At 40.9% G+C, this 17,023-nt stretch overlaps 2 protein-coding genes across 3 annotated transcripts; one reads left to right on the forward strand and one right to left on the reverse strand.

Moving 5' to 3' along the window:
- Positions 1-374: 374 nt before the first annotated feature.
- c21h18orf32 (chromosome 21 C18orf32 homolog) lies at positions 375-9,774 on the reverse strand. Its single transcript, XM_080755386.1, has 3 exons — positions 9,639-9,774; positions 2,736-2,954; positions 375-927 (listed from the first exon to the last, which is right to left on the reverse strand). The coding sequence occupies exons 2-3, from the start codon at positions 2,916-2,918 to the stop codon at positions 862-864; spliced, it is 249 nt and encodes an 82-aa protein (XP_080611512.1). The 5' UTR covers positions 2,919-2,954; positions 9,639-9,774; the 3' UTR covers positions 375-861.
- Positions 9,775-9,946: 172 nt separating this feature from the next.
- Positions 9,947-14,952, forward strand: rad1 (RAD1 homolog (S. pombe)). Of its 2 annotated transcripts, none has more exons than XM_080755346.1 (7): positions 9,947-9,990; positions 10,869-11,070; positions 11,931-12,039; positions 12,302-12,459; positions 12,604-12,704; positions 12,881-12,979; positions 13,770-14,952. In XM_080755346.1, exons 2-7 carry the CDS (start codon positions 10,876-10,878, stop codon positions 13,951-13,953), a joined length of 846 nt encoding a protein of 281 aa, XP_080611472.1. In that variant the 5' UTR covers positions 9,947-9,990; positions 10,869-10,875; the 3' UTR covers positions 13,954-14,952. The 2 variants fall into 2 exon arrangements, with proteins under 2 accessions (XP_080611472.1, XP_080611473.1); XM_080755347.1 differs by having other exon boundaries at positions 9,973-9,990; positions 10,874-11,070.
- Positions 14,953-17,023: the final 2,071 nt, after the last annotated feature.

The raw sequence follows: 17,023 nt of genomic DNA on the forward strand, positions 1-17,023 counted from the left end.
CTGGTCCCGACGGCCTTTGCTGCGTGTCACTCCCCATCTCCCTTTTCCTGTCAGTTTACTGTACTCTTATCAAATAAAGGCTAAAGGCCCAAACATATCTTGAAAAAAGAAATAGAAAAAAGGAAACGTCATGCTCATATCAGCAATTTTCACTACTTGTGTGCAACACTCTTATATGATGCCCTATGAAGTAGGGCATTAATCAATAACGGAAAATTAAATGTGGAGAAATTGGGAGAATAGGTCTCTGCCCGACTGCAAAGATGTGTATCTCTGTGACACCTGCAGTCTTTTACTGTGATTATAAAGCTAGCAGAAATAATCAAAGTGACCATTTTGTGTTAAAAGAGAAGCAAATAATGAAGTACAATCAATTATAGATTTCCTTTTATTCAGAAAAAGCCTGAGTATAGTATGATGCCATATAACAAAAGTAAAAACATTAGCACTTAAGCCCTATATTATAGCCTACTTAGTTGACACCAGAGCTCTACATTTGGTCCGCTCCATTTTTTCATCTCTACACCAAATCTCTTTGCCAAAAATAGCACATCTACAAGCTCCCAACACATCACATTGCAAGTTGCAACACATCACCCATTGTGAGCTTGTACAGTAGATCTGCTATTTTTTGCCTGATGTTTGCCCCAGAATGGGGAGGCCAGACTAGAGTTCATGTGGTTAGAGCTGCCATAAAATAAATTGCAGAAGAAAACTGTTTTATTCACTTGAAAAATACCTAATTTACACAATTTTTATTTAAATTATACATTTTTGTAATTAACTGAAATTATTAATTATTTAACTTAATATATGTTATATACTGAAATATGTACACAATTTGAGATGTTTAATAAGCTGTCAGTCTGTCTTCTTATCAGCTACTGTGGTTGTTCCATTGGCAGTGAGGTCTCCGTTACTTTCAGGCTGAAAAACAAAGAAATAATGTCAGTGGTTACATTATGAACATAAAGCAAGATGATTACATGGAATAAAACAAAATAAAACCTCATGACTGAAAAAGGTTAGTATGGCCAGAGTCCTAATGTGTGATTTGTGAAACCCATGTCAGTAGCACCCCCTCCCCGTCATAATGTCCCATTACTCCGACTATGTGGCTAGGGTTAGGGATAGGGATAGCAACAGAGCGAGTCGGACCAATGCGCTGTCGGAAACAAAGCGACGTCGGACCAATGACACGTTGACGATTTTTTTTGTCCCAGTCAAGCCTGCTGGCATTTCAGAATCATAAAGGCTCATTCATAGTCTGGATTTTCGGTGGTGAGGTGAGAAAAAACAGAGAGAAGGGCTGGGGTGGTGGTGGCGGCGGTGGTTTGCTCTTCACTCTTGGCGTCATGTTGTAGTTCGGTGGTCACCTCATCACCGAAAATCCAGACTATGAATAACGCTTTAGTGTGACAATTGACAGTTTGTCAGAAGATTTTATACATTCAAAGCTTTACTCTGCTAGTATGCTCTGTAGGTATGCTCAGAAAACATGATACACAAATGAGGCAAGACAGGAATTCAGACTTCAAAAGTATGAGTGATTTTACTCGAGTAAGGAGACAAAACTTACATGACCTGTCAATGCAATTGAAACCCAGTCTGGCTGTCAGAGCAACAACCTTTATAGCATTAAGACCCCCACAACAGCCAACCCACTACAACCATGTCTCAACAAAGCAGTATGACAGATAAGATCATCGCACAGGAGATGGCTATACCTTAACTCATGGAGAAGAGTTACTAAAAATAGTATACTTAAAAGATAAATTTATAAAGGGTATTATTAAATGTTTAATTCTAAGAATTTCTTGGACACTACGCACATTTATTTCACGAAATATCAAAACAAAATGAGTGATGATGTACAGTATCAGACCGCAGTCACAGAGCCCCTGTACTGAACCTTAGATGTCGACTACTCTGTTAAAGGAGTTATTTTCTATCGATTAGTCACCCCATGGAGACTTTAATTCATGGATTATGTCGGTCAAGAGAGAGAGAGACATTGATGATGCATAACATTACGATGGCCGATTCATGCAAGAAATGTTTGTGTGACCAGTAAAACATTAGAGTAAAACATTACTTCACTAAGACATTGATCGGCAAAGCTGCCGAATGCCGATACTACAAAAACATGCTGGTATCGAGTATGAGTGTCAGTCTATGACATTCCGATACCATGTAATTTACCACATTATATTCATTCACAAATCACATCAATTATTTGAATGCTTCAGTAAATGTTGCACTACTGTTTTATACTCTTATTGTACAATTTACATTATTGTTTTACTAACTTAGAGCTGCACTGCAACAGTTATTAATGGAATTTTTATTCATTTCTAGATCAGTGGTACTGAGGTACTGAAAGACCCCCATAACTCTCCCATAACTGAGTTACAAAAGGAAACGAATGGAGCCGTAAGGGTCCATTTGGTTCCATTTGTACAGAACTGTAAGGGTCCATTTGGAACCCCCAAGGAATCCAGAGACTCCCTGGACTCCACTTTGAGAGCCACTGTCCTAGATTACACACTGGAATTTGATCGGTACTCTGTATCGACTGATACACAAGTTATGGGTGTTGTGATATACAACATGATTACAACAATGGGTAATTGGTATCAGGAAGGAAAAAATTGTATCTGTGCATCTCTACAATATTCACCACCTTGAATGGGGCTGTGTAAAAGGGGATATGGATTGGACGGTCATAGATTTACCTTGCTTGTTCCATTACTGGTTTGACTCTCTTTTTGGTCACCTGGGCCCCCAGTCTCCTGAATGGCTTGCTTGGTCCAGAACTTGTTCATGAAGGGGGAGATGAAAGGGTAGAGGATGGGCTCCAGGAACCTCTTGTACACCCATAACAGGACAGGAATCACAATACAAGGAATGCACACCATGGCTGTGGCTCAGACTGCAGGTCCAAAGAGATGAACCTGCCCCAGAGAAGGCACAGTCAACAGTAGGTATTATAGCAAGAGAACTGTAACCACTTTAACTCACCAACATTGCAGTTGTAAGGAAAGCTTGAATTATCCTCTTTGAATCTGCAAAACGTTTGTTTCATAAAAATCCACCGTAGACATGAGCTACTTTGTAAGAGCCATGAATTGGAAATGATGTTTGGTCTATAAAATGAGTGGGCTGTCACTGATGATTGACGGGCATATGGGCGGACCTGATTCACTTAATACCTCACCTAGTTCACCTGTTTCACACACAGTGAGAGAGAGGGGGTGTGTGGGAAGCCGCACTTTTGTTGACCGCTTTATTTGCTTTATTTATTTACTTTACTTACTTTGGATCGCTGTACCCAATTTGCTTTATGTTGGAGCACCGTTTAAGTTATGCTTTACTTTAATAAAAACACCTTAAAAGTATTGTTTTGGACCCAGCGAAATCCTTTTGTTTGCGGAGCGCGTCTGACACCCGGCCCATCCCATCGCCTCTCAGCGACTTCTACATCAATCTCTCATAGTCGCTCAACATTGTCAACAAAAATGGCATTGTCAACGACGGCATTACACAGCAGAAGATATGGATCAAGTGGACAATAACAAGGAAGACGGTCGGAGACAAGGAAGGAGGATCCGGATGACACAAACATTCTGAGTAACTGTCAAAGTCAACCACTAAAGTCAGGTACGAGTGACGAGTGTAAACTGCATAATGGAAGGAACGCAGTTTGAATATTCTTTATACTCCATTGGGGACGAGTGATCACTGATCAGCCTACCTGTCAATCCCGGGTTGAGTTGACGCTCGGAATAACGTTCATTAAGGATCCGTACCGTAGCTGTCAATAAATGAATGTCCGCTTGTCTGTTTGAACTGCTGCGCTGCATATGAAAATTAGGCTACTGAATACTAAATGAATGATGTCTTGTGGATACGTTTCCTTTTAATGGGCGGATTGTGGATGTGTTGGTGGCACAAATAATTCGAATGGAAAATTAAAAGGAAAAATGAGTCTAATACATACTGGGGAGGTTACCAGTTCTGAGTCAGAAATGGAGCGTGGAAAACGAGAGATTGTGCTAACGGCTAAGGCCGCGCTGAATAAAATTGACAAGCTTGAACGGGAGCGCCGCCTTTCTGTCAATAAAATGAAATCCATTATACCACAAATGAAATCATTCATGCAAAAAAAGGGAAATGTTTTGACCGTGAAGTCTTTGTTGGTTACATTGAATGAACATCATGCACAAGCCACATTGTCTCATGACACATTATTGCCTTTACTGCCTGACGATGAGGAAAGGGAAAGACAAAATGAATGGTTTGGCAGCATTGCAAAATACAGCCATACATTTAAAGGTGACGTGGAAAATTGGTTGAATGAGCCAGAGGAAATGGTGGGGCATTTTGAGAGTGATGAGCAAACTGAATTTGAAATGTGTTCACAATTGCACGTGGACGCTCCTCCCACAGTGTATAAATCTCCCTCAGTGACGCAAGCGGCATCAATAAGTATGTCCATAACACATCATGACATTCAAGATGATGTGCAACCAAGTGACAGTGTGTCAAACGTGGGAAGAAAATCTGGTACACAAAACTCCATCACTTCTAGGGTTTCCTCTGCATGTCTGTTGGCTCAAGCGGACTTGGCAGCCATGCAAGTCGAACAGAAAAACTTAAAGGACAAACATGAACTTGAAGCTCAGGAGGAAACGTTGCGCAAGAGAAAGGAGCAATGGAAACTGGATAAGGACATTGCCGCACAAATAGCAAAATTAAATGTATTAAAATCTCAAAGTGTCGTAAGTGGGAGATCCTCAAAAACAAAGACTGTGGATGGCATGAATTCTTATGTGGAAAAGGCACAAGGAAAACCACCAGCTCTCAACGCTGATGCCAATCCATTCACACCCACAAGGCCTAAGGACAAAACCAACTCTCAATTCATTCATTCACAATCACAGCCTCCGTCACTTATGCACCAGGAATCTAGGCCACGCCCAGTTCAACAAATGCAATATGTTTTCAATGGTTCAAATGTAACTAATCATGACAATACAAGGGCTCATTCTCAAAATCCAAATGCTCATTTTGAAAATGTTAACTGTGGAAATACAAATGCAAATGACTGTCAAAGGGAGATGCTTAGCATTATGCGAAAGCAAAATGAAATTACCACACTGTTGATCCAGCAACATTGCCTCTCCTCTTTGCCAAAAAGAGAGGTGCCAATCTTTAATGGAGATCCACTAAAATACCATTCTTTCGTGAAGGCTTTTGAAAATGGAGTAGAAAATAATACTCAAAAGGACAGCGATCGTCTGTACTACCTGGAGCAGCATACAACGGGTCTTCCCAGGGAACTGGTCAGGAGCTGCCAGCACTTAGACCCAGTGAGGGGGTATGCTAAAGCCAAGGCTCTGTTAAAAGAGGAGTTTGGAAATGAGCAGAAAATAGCATCCGCATACATGGACAAGGCTCTTTCATGGCCGCTCATTACTATCGAAGATGTAAAATCTCTTCAAGAGTACAGTCTTTTCCTCAGAGGCTGCTGTAACGCCATGGAGGAAGTGCAATACTTGCATGATCTGGACATGCCCGCAAATATGATGATCATTATACGAAAGTTGCCATACAAGCTCCGAGATACATGGAGAAATGTAGCCTGGGAACTACAGGAAAAGTTCAAACGTAGAGCTACATTTACAGACATTACCGCTTTTATTGGGAAACAGGTGAGAATTCTAACTGACCCAATATTTGGAAACATACAGGATGCCCCGCCACCAACTACACCTAAAGGCGCGAGCAAATACTCACACCCATCTGGAATGAGAGGAACTAGCTATGCCACCACTGTGACCCCCATGGAAACCATGACTCATGGACTTGAAGAGGAACATGTTCAAGAAATAATTAACACATGTCTGTGCTGTGGAGAAGAACACCCGTTGGATATGTGTCCCCATTTGGAGAAAAGACCCCACGAAGAGAAGATAGGCTTCTTGAGAGAGAATGGAGTCTGTTTCGGATGCCTGAGTGTTGGACATATCAATAAATTCTGTGGGAAAAAGATTACCTGTCAAACTTGTGGTCGGAAACATCCAACCGTACTTCATAACACTCAGAGAGAATGGAACAACGGGTCTGACCTATCGGATCGGAAGTCAAGGATATCAGTGGAGGGCACAGTGGTATCGAGTGGCCTTACTGGGGCTGGTGACGACTGTAAACTGCCCATCGTCCCAGTACAGGTTAAGTCCAAGAAGGGGAGCAAGATTATTACCACCTACGCTTTCTTGGACCCGGGAAGCTCTGCCGTGTTCTGCACTGAAGCCTTGATGCACAAACTGGACCTCACCGGGAGGAGGACAAACATTATGTTAAGGACGATGGGCCAAGAGAAAGCCGTTTCTAGCTACAGCGTGTACGGACTGGAAGTGGCTGGTTTGAACGAGGAGCACTTCTGTAACCTGCCCAATGCTTACACACAGAAGTGCATGCCCGTCCACAAGCGGAATATTCCCAAACAGAAGGACCTCTTGAGATGGCCTCATTTAAGACATGTTCAACTGCCCGAGATCGATGGTGACATTGAGCTATTGATAGGGACTAATGTTCCTGAGGCATTAGAACCATTGCAGGTCATTCGCAGTGTAAATAATGGTCCTTATGCCATCAGGACGATGCTTGGCTGGACTGTGAACGGACCGCTTAAAGGGGAGAGCAACGATGCAATGGATTGTCGGCAGCCAAAGTTGTCGGTGAACAGGGTGTCTGTCGTGAACTTAGATGCACAGAGGCAGAAACAGCCGTTGAACAGAAGACCGGTCATTCGGACCACCAAGAAAGCAGTGACAGACTCTAGCAAAGACCCAGAAAGAGACTTCTTTGACAGTTGGGGAGGAGAGTTTAAAGAGACGGAGGACAAAGGGGACCAATGGTACCTTCAGCAGACTGGCAAGAAACGTGTCAAGCGTCCAGAGAAGATGAATGCGGAGCCCTCTGGTCTCCCTGCAGTAGAAGTGATCGCTCCTGGAGGTTCTCACAACCCAGACTTCTTCAACCATCAGGCCCTGATAAAGGAGGCTCATGAAGTCGAGGTGAAAAAGGGAAAGGTGGCGACAAGACTAAAACAGTTGGCTGTGGACAGGGACAGCAAAGCCACAGAGAAGTCCAGGTTTCAGGAGCAGGTGGAAGGACTGGTAGAGGACGAGGAAGAGGAGGCAGAGGATGAAGAGTCGTCTCGCTGGCAGAGAAAAAGACTGAGAAACAGAGAAAAAAAAGGAGAAGGCACTGAAGTTCAATGCACAGCGGCGGAAAATGGCCCAGCAGGTGTCGTGGACAACACAGCACCTAGGAACTCCTGGGTCATGGGACGAGTCTTACAAACCTTTCTGGACAAGCCCGGCCTTGTGCGTCAGGTACGCATTGAAACAAAGAATAGCTGCCTCGATCGTCCAACAACGAAGATCTGTTTGATCCAGGAGGCAGAGGAGGATCAGCGAACAATTTCCATGAGCTGTTGGACTTGGGTGGAAAAAGGATTACAATTACTTTTCCTTGGATTACAAATACAGTCACTTGAGTATTTTTTCATCTCTACTGTTTTTGACTTTGGATATTGACTTTGACGAGTGTGTTACCCGGAAAATGACTTTGCGCAGGAACAATTACTCGTGTTTGCGTTCGGTTGAAGAAAGACTTTCATTCAATGCAAAAGGAAGAAAAGTTCGGGAATTTGAGTACTGTTATTTCATGCCTCCGATTATGTTTGATGTAATTATTATAACCTAATAATTAGGGGCTGGCGTGTAAGAGCCATGAATTGGAAATGATGTTTGGTCTATAAAATGAGTGGGCTGTCACTGATGATTGACGGGCATATGGGCGGACCTGATTCACTTAATACCTCACCTAGTTCACCTGTTTCACACACAGTGAGAGAGAGGGGGTGTGTGGGAAGCCGCACTTTTGTTGACCGCTTTATTTGCTTTATTTATTTACTTTACTTACTTTGGATCGCTGTACCCAATTTGCTTTATGTTGGAGCACCGTTTAAGTTATGCTTTACTTTAATAAAAACACCTTAAAAGTATTGTTTTGGACCCAGCGAAATCCTTTTGTTTGCGGAGCGCGTCTGACACCCGGCCCATCCCATCGCCTCTCAGCGACTTCTACATCAATCTCTCATAGTCGCTCAACATACTTATTATAAGCTACTTTCTGCTAAGAAAGTTTGGATGCATTCTGGAAATCGCCCACTTCCCCTTCTCACACTCATTGGGTTAGGGACACCTTGTACTGTGTAAAACTGGAGAAGATTAGACACTCCTTGAATGGTTCTTCCGATAGGTTCAGGAGTCTGAATCCGTCTCTGCTTGGGGATGAGTGAGGTCTGCTGGAAAGTTGTTGTTGTAAAAGTAGCTTATACTGTGATTGTATGGATTGTATTGTATTTTATTGGATTATGGATGTATCATGTACCTATGATTGTTGATAGGATGTTGTGTACTGTTTTGTTTGTTTTTGTCTGCCTTTTATTTTTTCAACTTTTACTGATGTTGTATTTAAGGTTTGTTTGTCTTGTTTTCTGTTGTCCTTTTTCTTTGGGGTGAAAATTCAATGTGTTTACTCTTTTATGTCATAATTGTGGGGTTTATTTAAGAGAAGCTGTCAATGCCACCATTTATTACCGGTATGTCAAACTCAGTATTTAAATAATGCTTCTGTGAAAAAAAACAATAAACAAAGTTATAAAAAAAAGAAAAGTTTGGATGCACTCGTTTTCATTAACGCATTGTGTTGCAGCAGCCATTACGTCACACACACGAGGGAGGAGGGCTTGTACAGTAGTTACAGTACAGTACCACTCACTTCAGACGGGTCTGATTTTCTTGTGCAGTCGAAAAAGGATAATTCAAGCTTTCCTTACAGCTGCAATGTTGGTGAGTTTAACGTCGTTTAATACAAGCAGATCAGACTTTTGTTTGCTGAATGGATTGTCAATTTTAAAATTACCATAATTTCATGGTCAAATTAATCACATCCAATCGATGAATGAACAATGTTAGTGACAGATTATTATAATGGTTCCACTCTGACCAGAAACAGCAACAACACTATCTCAGGGACAGATTATACATGGTTGTACTACTAACTAGAATAGATAGTCATATTGTTGGATTACCATTAGCCCTGGTCCAGTGGACCAGGGCTACAATCTATACACTACAGCTACACTGATAGATTGCAATAGAATGCAGTTCTATTTAGGCTTCATGATGAACATAATAGTATACTACTATATTTACAATAAACATTATTGGATTGCAAGATTCTAGTCATATTTACTTGTAAATCGTTTGATTACCATCTATTCTAGCCTAGTAGTAACACATTGGCATTAGCATCATAGCATTAGCATGCCATCTAGAATACAGTGATATTTACTTTAGCACTGTTGGATTTATAATCTACAATCGACATTAATGTTAATGCTGGATTAACATCTACACCACTAGTACAGTATTTTACAGTCGGATTATGAATGTGCATCACCATCGGCCCTCAATCTCTCTCCGAAATTAACCTAATTAAAGAATAACCTAGTGTGTTGTCGCTGCTCAGTTTATTGTCACTGTAACTCAACCGCTCACCTTTGTTTTTTCGGCGCTGCTGTGATTTATAATAATAAAAATGAAGTTAAAAGAACAAATGAACAGTTATGTTTTGATCAGGTTTTGATGCTGCGAAGGCTCCGGAATTTAACGTCACATGCGCATTGTTCACTTCCTCCGCCGACCGCCGTACGTCAGTGCCGCGTTGAGAATATCAGATCTACAAGCTCACGCGGCGTCGCGGCGCGACGCATCGTGAGCTTGTAGATCAACGCCGGATGGTTTCCGCTTTGGATGACGCAACCATGGACGCAACCCCTACGACGTAACCAACCCGGAAGTGCATGGCGCCGGGGTCTTCAAAATACAAAACAACTTCAGCTTTTTTAATGTGAGTATTAAACTTGATATAAAACACTACCTCATGCATAAGGTTTATGCTATAGATATTGCCCACTGCTGTCCTACTCTAGCATTTTACTCATTGACGCGACAGACAGACAGATAATACAGCGTTTTTGCGTTTAGATATAACTTCAATAAAACAGTAATATGATCTCAACATGAATGATTCTCTGTGACGAATGTCCTTGCGAAAATAATGAAGTATATCGTGTTTATTTCGTCTTGCACTTTTCTTTCCGACAGTCAGCAACAATCTAGCAACGATCGATATACATACACATACAGTCAGTTTTTACAGTCTATGATACAGATATACATATACAATACAGACTGAGACAGTTGACTTGACATATGCACGCAACGTACGTGCCACAAAATAATAGAAACACATTTCTACCTTTACTAATGTTATCTGATTGATTGAAATATTGGGTACAGTCCAAGGAAGATACAGGTCAATACAAAAACTGCCAAGAGGATAAAACCATAAAAAGCACTACTTGTTTACATCAGGGTCCTCCATTTTCAATTAATCAAAACATTTAAAGAAATACAAATATACACTTACACTTCTATGCAAAATAAAAATCACCAACCATCAACAGTATAGGAGAATATGGGGACGGGGGGCTTTTACTTTCTTACAGGGGCCAGTTTCGAATTGCAGCCGCCCATATTATATTATATTTATATTATATTATAGTATATAGTGCTCTTTGAGAGCAGGTTTCTTAACAGCTGTTGGTAGGACGTTCAACATTTTAGTGGCATAGGAGCGAAATTAATTTAACCTTTTGTATGAGCCGAATCTGTTACTCAATGCTATTGTCAATAATGAGCATTTATTATTTTTTGTGGTTACAGTGCAGCCATGCCTCTGTCCACTGAATCTCAAGGCGAGGATGGCCCGTATGTTCTGGTGGCCAGTCTGGACAACGCTCGTAATCTGTCCAACATACTGAAAGCCATCACCTGCAAAGACCATGCCATCTTCAGTGCTACACCCAACGGGCTGAAGGTCACTGTGGAAGATTCCAAGTGTCTGCAAGCTAATGCCTTTATTCAGGTAGTGTGTGTGTGTGTGTGTGTTCAGTCTCGTCTCAGAGATGTGCAACAGTAAACAGACTAGAGTACCGCTAGTTTTGCCCGGGAGACAATACACGCAGAGACGCGCGCGTTGCGTCTCTGTCGTGCGCCGACAGATACGCTGTACACAGTAAAATCCTCCAATATTCCTAACACGTCAATGGACCCTTACAAATACTTACCACTGTGAGGACTTTACTGTGCAGTATCAGTTAATCACTTTTAGCCGAAATGCCAAATACGAACGTAAATAAAAGCCTGGGTAGTGGGTACCGAGGCTAATCACAGGGTTGATGAATGGTTCCCCAAAATAATTTTAGTACTGAGGCAATTCCTGCTTAACTGTCATATGAACTCCAATACAGGAGCAATACACAGTATGTCATAAATCTGAGGAGAAAATTAAATGTTTGACTTAAGCATCTCTCTTGGATCCATCTAATGAAGACTTAGTTGAGAAAAAGAAATTGTGAAAATGGCAGATCTACAAGCCCACCACATGACGTGCTGTGAGCTTGATGACAAAGTTGATTCTGATTGTAGAGCGGCTATTTTTTGTATGCCACCATGCAACCAACCAACCAAGTACTAACAAGTTAACAGGGTTAAGTGACTTACCGGTAAATGACTCGATCTCTTCTCCACTAGTCCCTCCATAACATTTTAGTCTAGTTTTTATTGTTGACGAAATTGTCAATATATTTAGTCTTGGTTTTAGTCATCGTAGCTTAGTTTTTATTTCATGATTTCATCAGAGAAAAAAGGTAGTCGACGAACTTTATTTTCTCATAGTTTTAGTCGACAAAATGAAGAATCAACACTGTTCTCCTCCTTTTACAGGCTGAGATCTTTCAGGAGTTTACCATCAGAGAAGACACGGTGGGGTTTCAGGTCAATCTGACTGTCCTTGTGGACTGCCTCAGCATCTTTGGTGGAAGCACAACACCAGGTAGCCTACATTTTTGGGTTGGCCTGATATACTCATGGATTAAAGTTGTCAGACTGACTGATTGCAGTCATTTGGATTCCATCTTTTTTGGAAGCATTTGAAGTGATCAAACTAGCAATATAATACAAGTTTAGAAGCATCCATTTACCAAAATGTAATTTTTGAGTGACAGATTAAAAAGAAGAAAAAAATTACTTTAAAGAAAAAATGAAAGTAATCAATACATGACACAACCATCATTGTAACCTCTGTGTGTTGTCAGGAGTGAGCACAGCACTGCGGATGTGTTACATGGGTTATGGTTACCCTCTGACCCTGTTCCTGGAAGAGGGCGGGGTGGTGACTGTGTGCAAGATCAACACTCAAGAACCAGAAGAGCCCGTTGACTTTGAGTTCTGCAGCACCAATGTGACCAACAAGGTAGTAGAACGTTCACCATTCACTCTGGTATAATGATCTTTTTTATTTAATTTTCTTTGTCTTTTTTTATCCCCCGATTTTGTAACCCATTATTCACTTTTAACTTATTATTAATTGGTTTTCATATTCTTTGTTTTCATCAAGGTGATTCTGCAGTCAGACAGTTTGAAGGAAGCCTTCTCTGAGCTGGACATGACCAGCGAAGTTCTTCAGATCCTCATGTCTCCCGACCCACCATACTTCAGGCGAGTACTGTCTAAATTTAAACCTTTTACTTTGTGAGTTGCAACTGCAAAATGATGCAGAACTGATCTTGAAAGGCACTATGCACTAATCTTTTTGTGTGATACAGTATTAACTAAACATAATTTTACTTCACCACACAAATACTGTATGGTAAGCATTTTATTCTGTTCTTCAGGCTATCAACTTTTGGGAATGCTGGAAACACCCATTATGATTACCCCAAGGACTCAGGCATGATGGAGCTATTTCAATGCACCAAAACGCAATCCAACAGGTTAGAAAAATCACTTTTGAATGCATTGTCAAGTGTCAAATTACAGCTTGGTGTGCCAGGACCTCCAATGGTCAATTTAGAAGATGATTATTTAGATGTTTGCTGATCTTTAAACAGAATCCCATTGTTCTAAAAGTGGGAACGACGTGAAAATCGGACACTTCCCAAGGTGTTCCGTGTTGGGAACACTGGAAGATCTCGCAGCCTACGTTTGTAACATGATGTAGTTCAACAGTATTATATTTTGGTAAAGTTACCCTATGCAGACTGAATGCTGTCCTTTTATACATTGTTTTACATGCTTATGCAAAGGCTCAATTTGTGTCATTTATATAGCATTTTGTGTAGACATAGCACTCTATAGTCATGTGTATATGCATAGTTTCATTATATAGATATTACACTGCTAGACGGATGTTAAGTTCTTGGCTTACGTATGATTCTTGAATCTTGGTGACTATTGTATGTATTTGATGTATTACCATGTGTTCCTTGCTTACTGTAAATCGCTATCCATTAAGAGCGTCTGCTAAATGCCTGAATTGTAAATTGTTTATTAGAGCAGAAAGTCCCTTTTCATATTGTTCCTATCGGGCATACACCTTGTATCCATATTTCAACACATACAGAAGTACCGGTAGTGAAAAAAACAAATCTACAAGCTCGGATCTAAAAGAGCAGTGAGCTTGTAGAGCAGCTATTTTCACCATATTTGAAAAACTTGTGGTTAGGGTATAGCCCACAGGTTGTTTTTTCCGTGACACAGTATCATGTTTGTTGGTCTGGACAGATACAAGATGTCCCTGCTGAAGCAGTCTACCAAAGCACTGGCGCTGTCCTCCAAAGCCTCTGTGAGGACGGACAACCGGGGCTTCCTCTCGCTGCAGTACCTGGTCAGAAACGACGACGGTCAGATCTGCTTTGTGGAGTACTACTGCTGTCCCGATGAGGAGGCCGACGTTCCGGAGGACTGAGCCGGCCACCCGAAATCCTTTTAACCACTTGAACCCTAACATCCCACCAGTTTTGAATGCCATCAATGCATTGAAAGGGACAAAATCACGTTTAATCAGAGCATTCATGCTCGTTTAATCGGAGCATTCAATGCTCCAGTAGACTGCATTCTGTGCGGTTGATCACGGCTACCAGCGACGACGCACGTTGTCAACTGACTACGTGGGCGGTCAACTGGAGCATTGAATGCAGTCTGATTAAAAGATATTTTGTCCCTTTCAATGCATTGTTGGCATTGGAATCCGCTAAACATCCCTATGCTGGGGGGGACATTCGCCGTTCCTTTTTTATGTGCTTGCAAAAATATCCCATCTGACAAATCAGCCATCTGAGTGATTCCCTGGACAGCCAGATGGCTTCCTCACAGTAAGAAATAAATAGCCAGCACTCTGAAGTCCTTCTGGTACATTTAATTCACTGTCTGTCAGTACAATAGTGCACTTATGAATTAAAAGTACCAGAAGGAGTTTGGAGCGCTGGTTATTTCTTTCTTACTGTGAATCTTTGTGAGCCGTGCACCTGGTAAACTGCATATACAGACTGGGAGTGCTCATATTTCTTTTCTGAGATGGCCTCCTCACAACATCATTTTCAAAGAAAGGTCTCGGGGAGATGGCCCAAGTCCACCACCAGCAGATTGACCCGTTCCGTCTACAAACTCCATGCATTCGGTCCTGAACAAACAAAGCAGTATGCTGGGAGGCAACCTTTACAACAGCCACTGTTTACAAAATCAAACTTGCTGTGAGCTTGTAAATGTACATTTTCGGCGTTTTGGTGTAGAGTAAATAAAACATTGCACCAAGTGGTTAACTGCTCCTTCAGTTCAGAAGGATTAAGCTCTTAGATTTGGTCCTGTTTTTAGGGCTCTGTATGTTTATTGTATATAGCTCTCAATTCTTATGTGGAAAGTGCATATTTTGTTTAAACCTTTTTTTATTAGTAAATAATGAACCATTTATCTGATGTTGAACTCGTTTTTGTACGGGTGACTGAAATATTGTATTGTATGTTCTGGAGAAAAATAAATTGGCTTCGTGGAAACATCCGTCCGTCCAGGCAGATGTTTAACAATAATTTAACAAAAAGAATAAACATCTATAACGGTCCATTTGGTTACTAACTCCATTTAGCTGGGGACCACCTGGAACCCCCTCAAGGACCACTGGTTGAGAACCACTGATCTAAATAAAGCAGAACACTGTACCTTGACTAGAGGTCATGTTTGGTGATGTTAATGTATAGCAAGTCCTTGACATGAAAAGGTTTGCGCAGCACTGACACATTATCAGAAAACTACTGAATCAGCCATTCGTGCCAGCCAAGTCTATGGACTTTGTTTGTTTAGGCTGGGTAGTGACAACGTAAGATGTCATCTTGCTGAAATATATCTTGGAATAAAATCATTTCATTTTTCACAGACATGAGAATGACATGCCCCTATTTCATTGGTTCACTATTTGTAAAACCTACATCATCCATTCGGGCGGGAACCCCTTTTGGTGTTTTAAGCATTATGTTATACTTTAGCTATTGAAAAATAGCAGATATACAAGCTCTCTGTGCCGCGCTACAAGCTTGTAGATTTGCTATTTTTGAAAATCGTGAAAATGTAGAAGAAATATTTGGATATATATTAGTGAACGCTTTTAACTCAAAGTTTTGCTTCTGGGTCCCTGGCTGGAACAACATATTTTCAGATGGGGGTCCGCGGCCAAATACAGATAATTCTGGGGGTCCTTGACATGAAATAGTTTGAGAACCACTGACACAGAAACATGGGGTTTTCAGAAAACTGTCAGGATTTAGAAGACATTTGTAGAATCAACCTCAGGTCTGAATGGGTTAAGTAGGCAGAGCTTTCATTTACAAAGAAATTTACATTGACATGCAAGGTTTCTGCCTGACAGTGATTATTTTGCCAGACTGCTTCAGAATACATATCGTTAATATACTTTAGTATGTAAGTACCCAGCTGTGAGAGTAACTTAATTGTTTAGTTATGGAAATTAAGTCAACTATCGTGGTCTGACATTGTAATGCCTTAGCTTAGTTCTATGCGAAAATGGCTGCGACATGTGTACAGCGTAAAATACACTTTTTCAAAAGTGTGGCCAGAGGTGAAGTATTCTTTAACACGAGGGCTGCAGAGCATTTTCAATTGTGTTCCTTGTAAGGTCAATCTAGTTGAGCTCTAAAAGGGAAACCTTTTGTATATTGATTAAATTTCAGTGCATTTCTCAACATGGACAGATTATACAACCCCAAATAAAATAAAGGTTCATTAAAGTGCTTTCTCGGGATGCTGTGACTGCAAGAAAGTGACACTAGACTCACCCACTAAGTTGGTTTCAAAAGTTCACACCAACAGGAATATTGCAGCTGGAATTAAGAGTTTGAGAGCCCTTGAGCTGCAAATTCTCATAGATCAAATGCTTCAATAGCACATTTTTAGCATAACTTACACCGATCTATATTTTTAAACCTCAAAAGGAACAAATATGTATTTACAGATCACATTTGAACCACATCCCATTGACCATGAGTCAATTTTTTTTTTAAATGCAAGAATAATGCCTTCCATGTCAGCAAGCCAACTTTGAAGGAAGAGAACGGATTCTATAACTGAATGGCAGGTTTCATATTAGTTTCCATACCTTCCCTAAATTCCATTATCAGCCATTGACTCCATAGCCAAGTATTGCTGTCCTCATTCACAAATGTACATTAAGATTTAAGCCAAGTGTACTTACAGACGTTTCCACAAAATATGGCAGACGTTTTGTTAAAAATAACTTTTTATCAAAATATACTTGTTACGTATGTGGGATTAAAGCATTATGATCATATGTATTGTACCTAGTACAAAAATGACACCAGAAAAGTGTAAATAAATGTTATTTGCTATATCAGGCTGCTAATGTGTCTATCAGTGCATCTGATGAAGGCTCTGGTCGTCATAGCTGTGTCAGACAGCTGCAGCCAATTCAAATATGTGTTAGGTTAGGTACCACTGCACGCCAAATATGG

The sequence above is a fragment of the Protomyctophum bolini genome, assembly GCF_963924005.1.
Source record: "Protomyctophum bolini genome assembly, chromosome: 22".
Classification (NCBI taxonomy): Eukaryota; Metazoa; Chordata; class Actinopteri; order Myctophiformes; family Myctophidae; genus Protomyctophum; species Protomyctophum bolini.

What these genes read in the sequence shown, in the direction of transcription:
- rad1 (XM_080755346.1), top strand. Translation starts at nt 10,876, where the DNA reads ATGCCTCTGTCCACTGAATCTCAAGGCGAGGATGGCCCGTATGTTCTG. An exon ending in GCACCAATGTGACCAACAAG is followed by an intron (nt 12,460 to 12,603) that starts GTAGTAGAACGT and finishes GTTTTCATCAAG; the next exon opens with GTGATTCTGCAGTCAGACAG. An exon ending in ACCAAAACGCAATCCAACAG is followed by an intron (nt 12,980 to 13,769) that starts GTTAGAAAAATC and finishes TGGTCTGGACAG; the next exon opens with ATACAAGATGTCCCTGCTGA.
- c21h18orf32 (XM_080755386.1), bottom strand. Translation starts at nt 2,918, where the DNA reads ATGGTGTGCATTCCTTGTATTGTGATTCCTGTCCTGTTATGGGTGTAC. An exon ending in CCAGTAATGGAACAAGCAAG is followed by an intron (nt 928 to 2,735) that starts GTAAATCTATGA and finishes TTTGTTTTTCAG; the next exon opens with CCTGAAAGTAACGGAGACCT.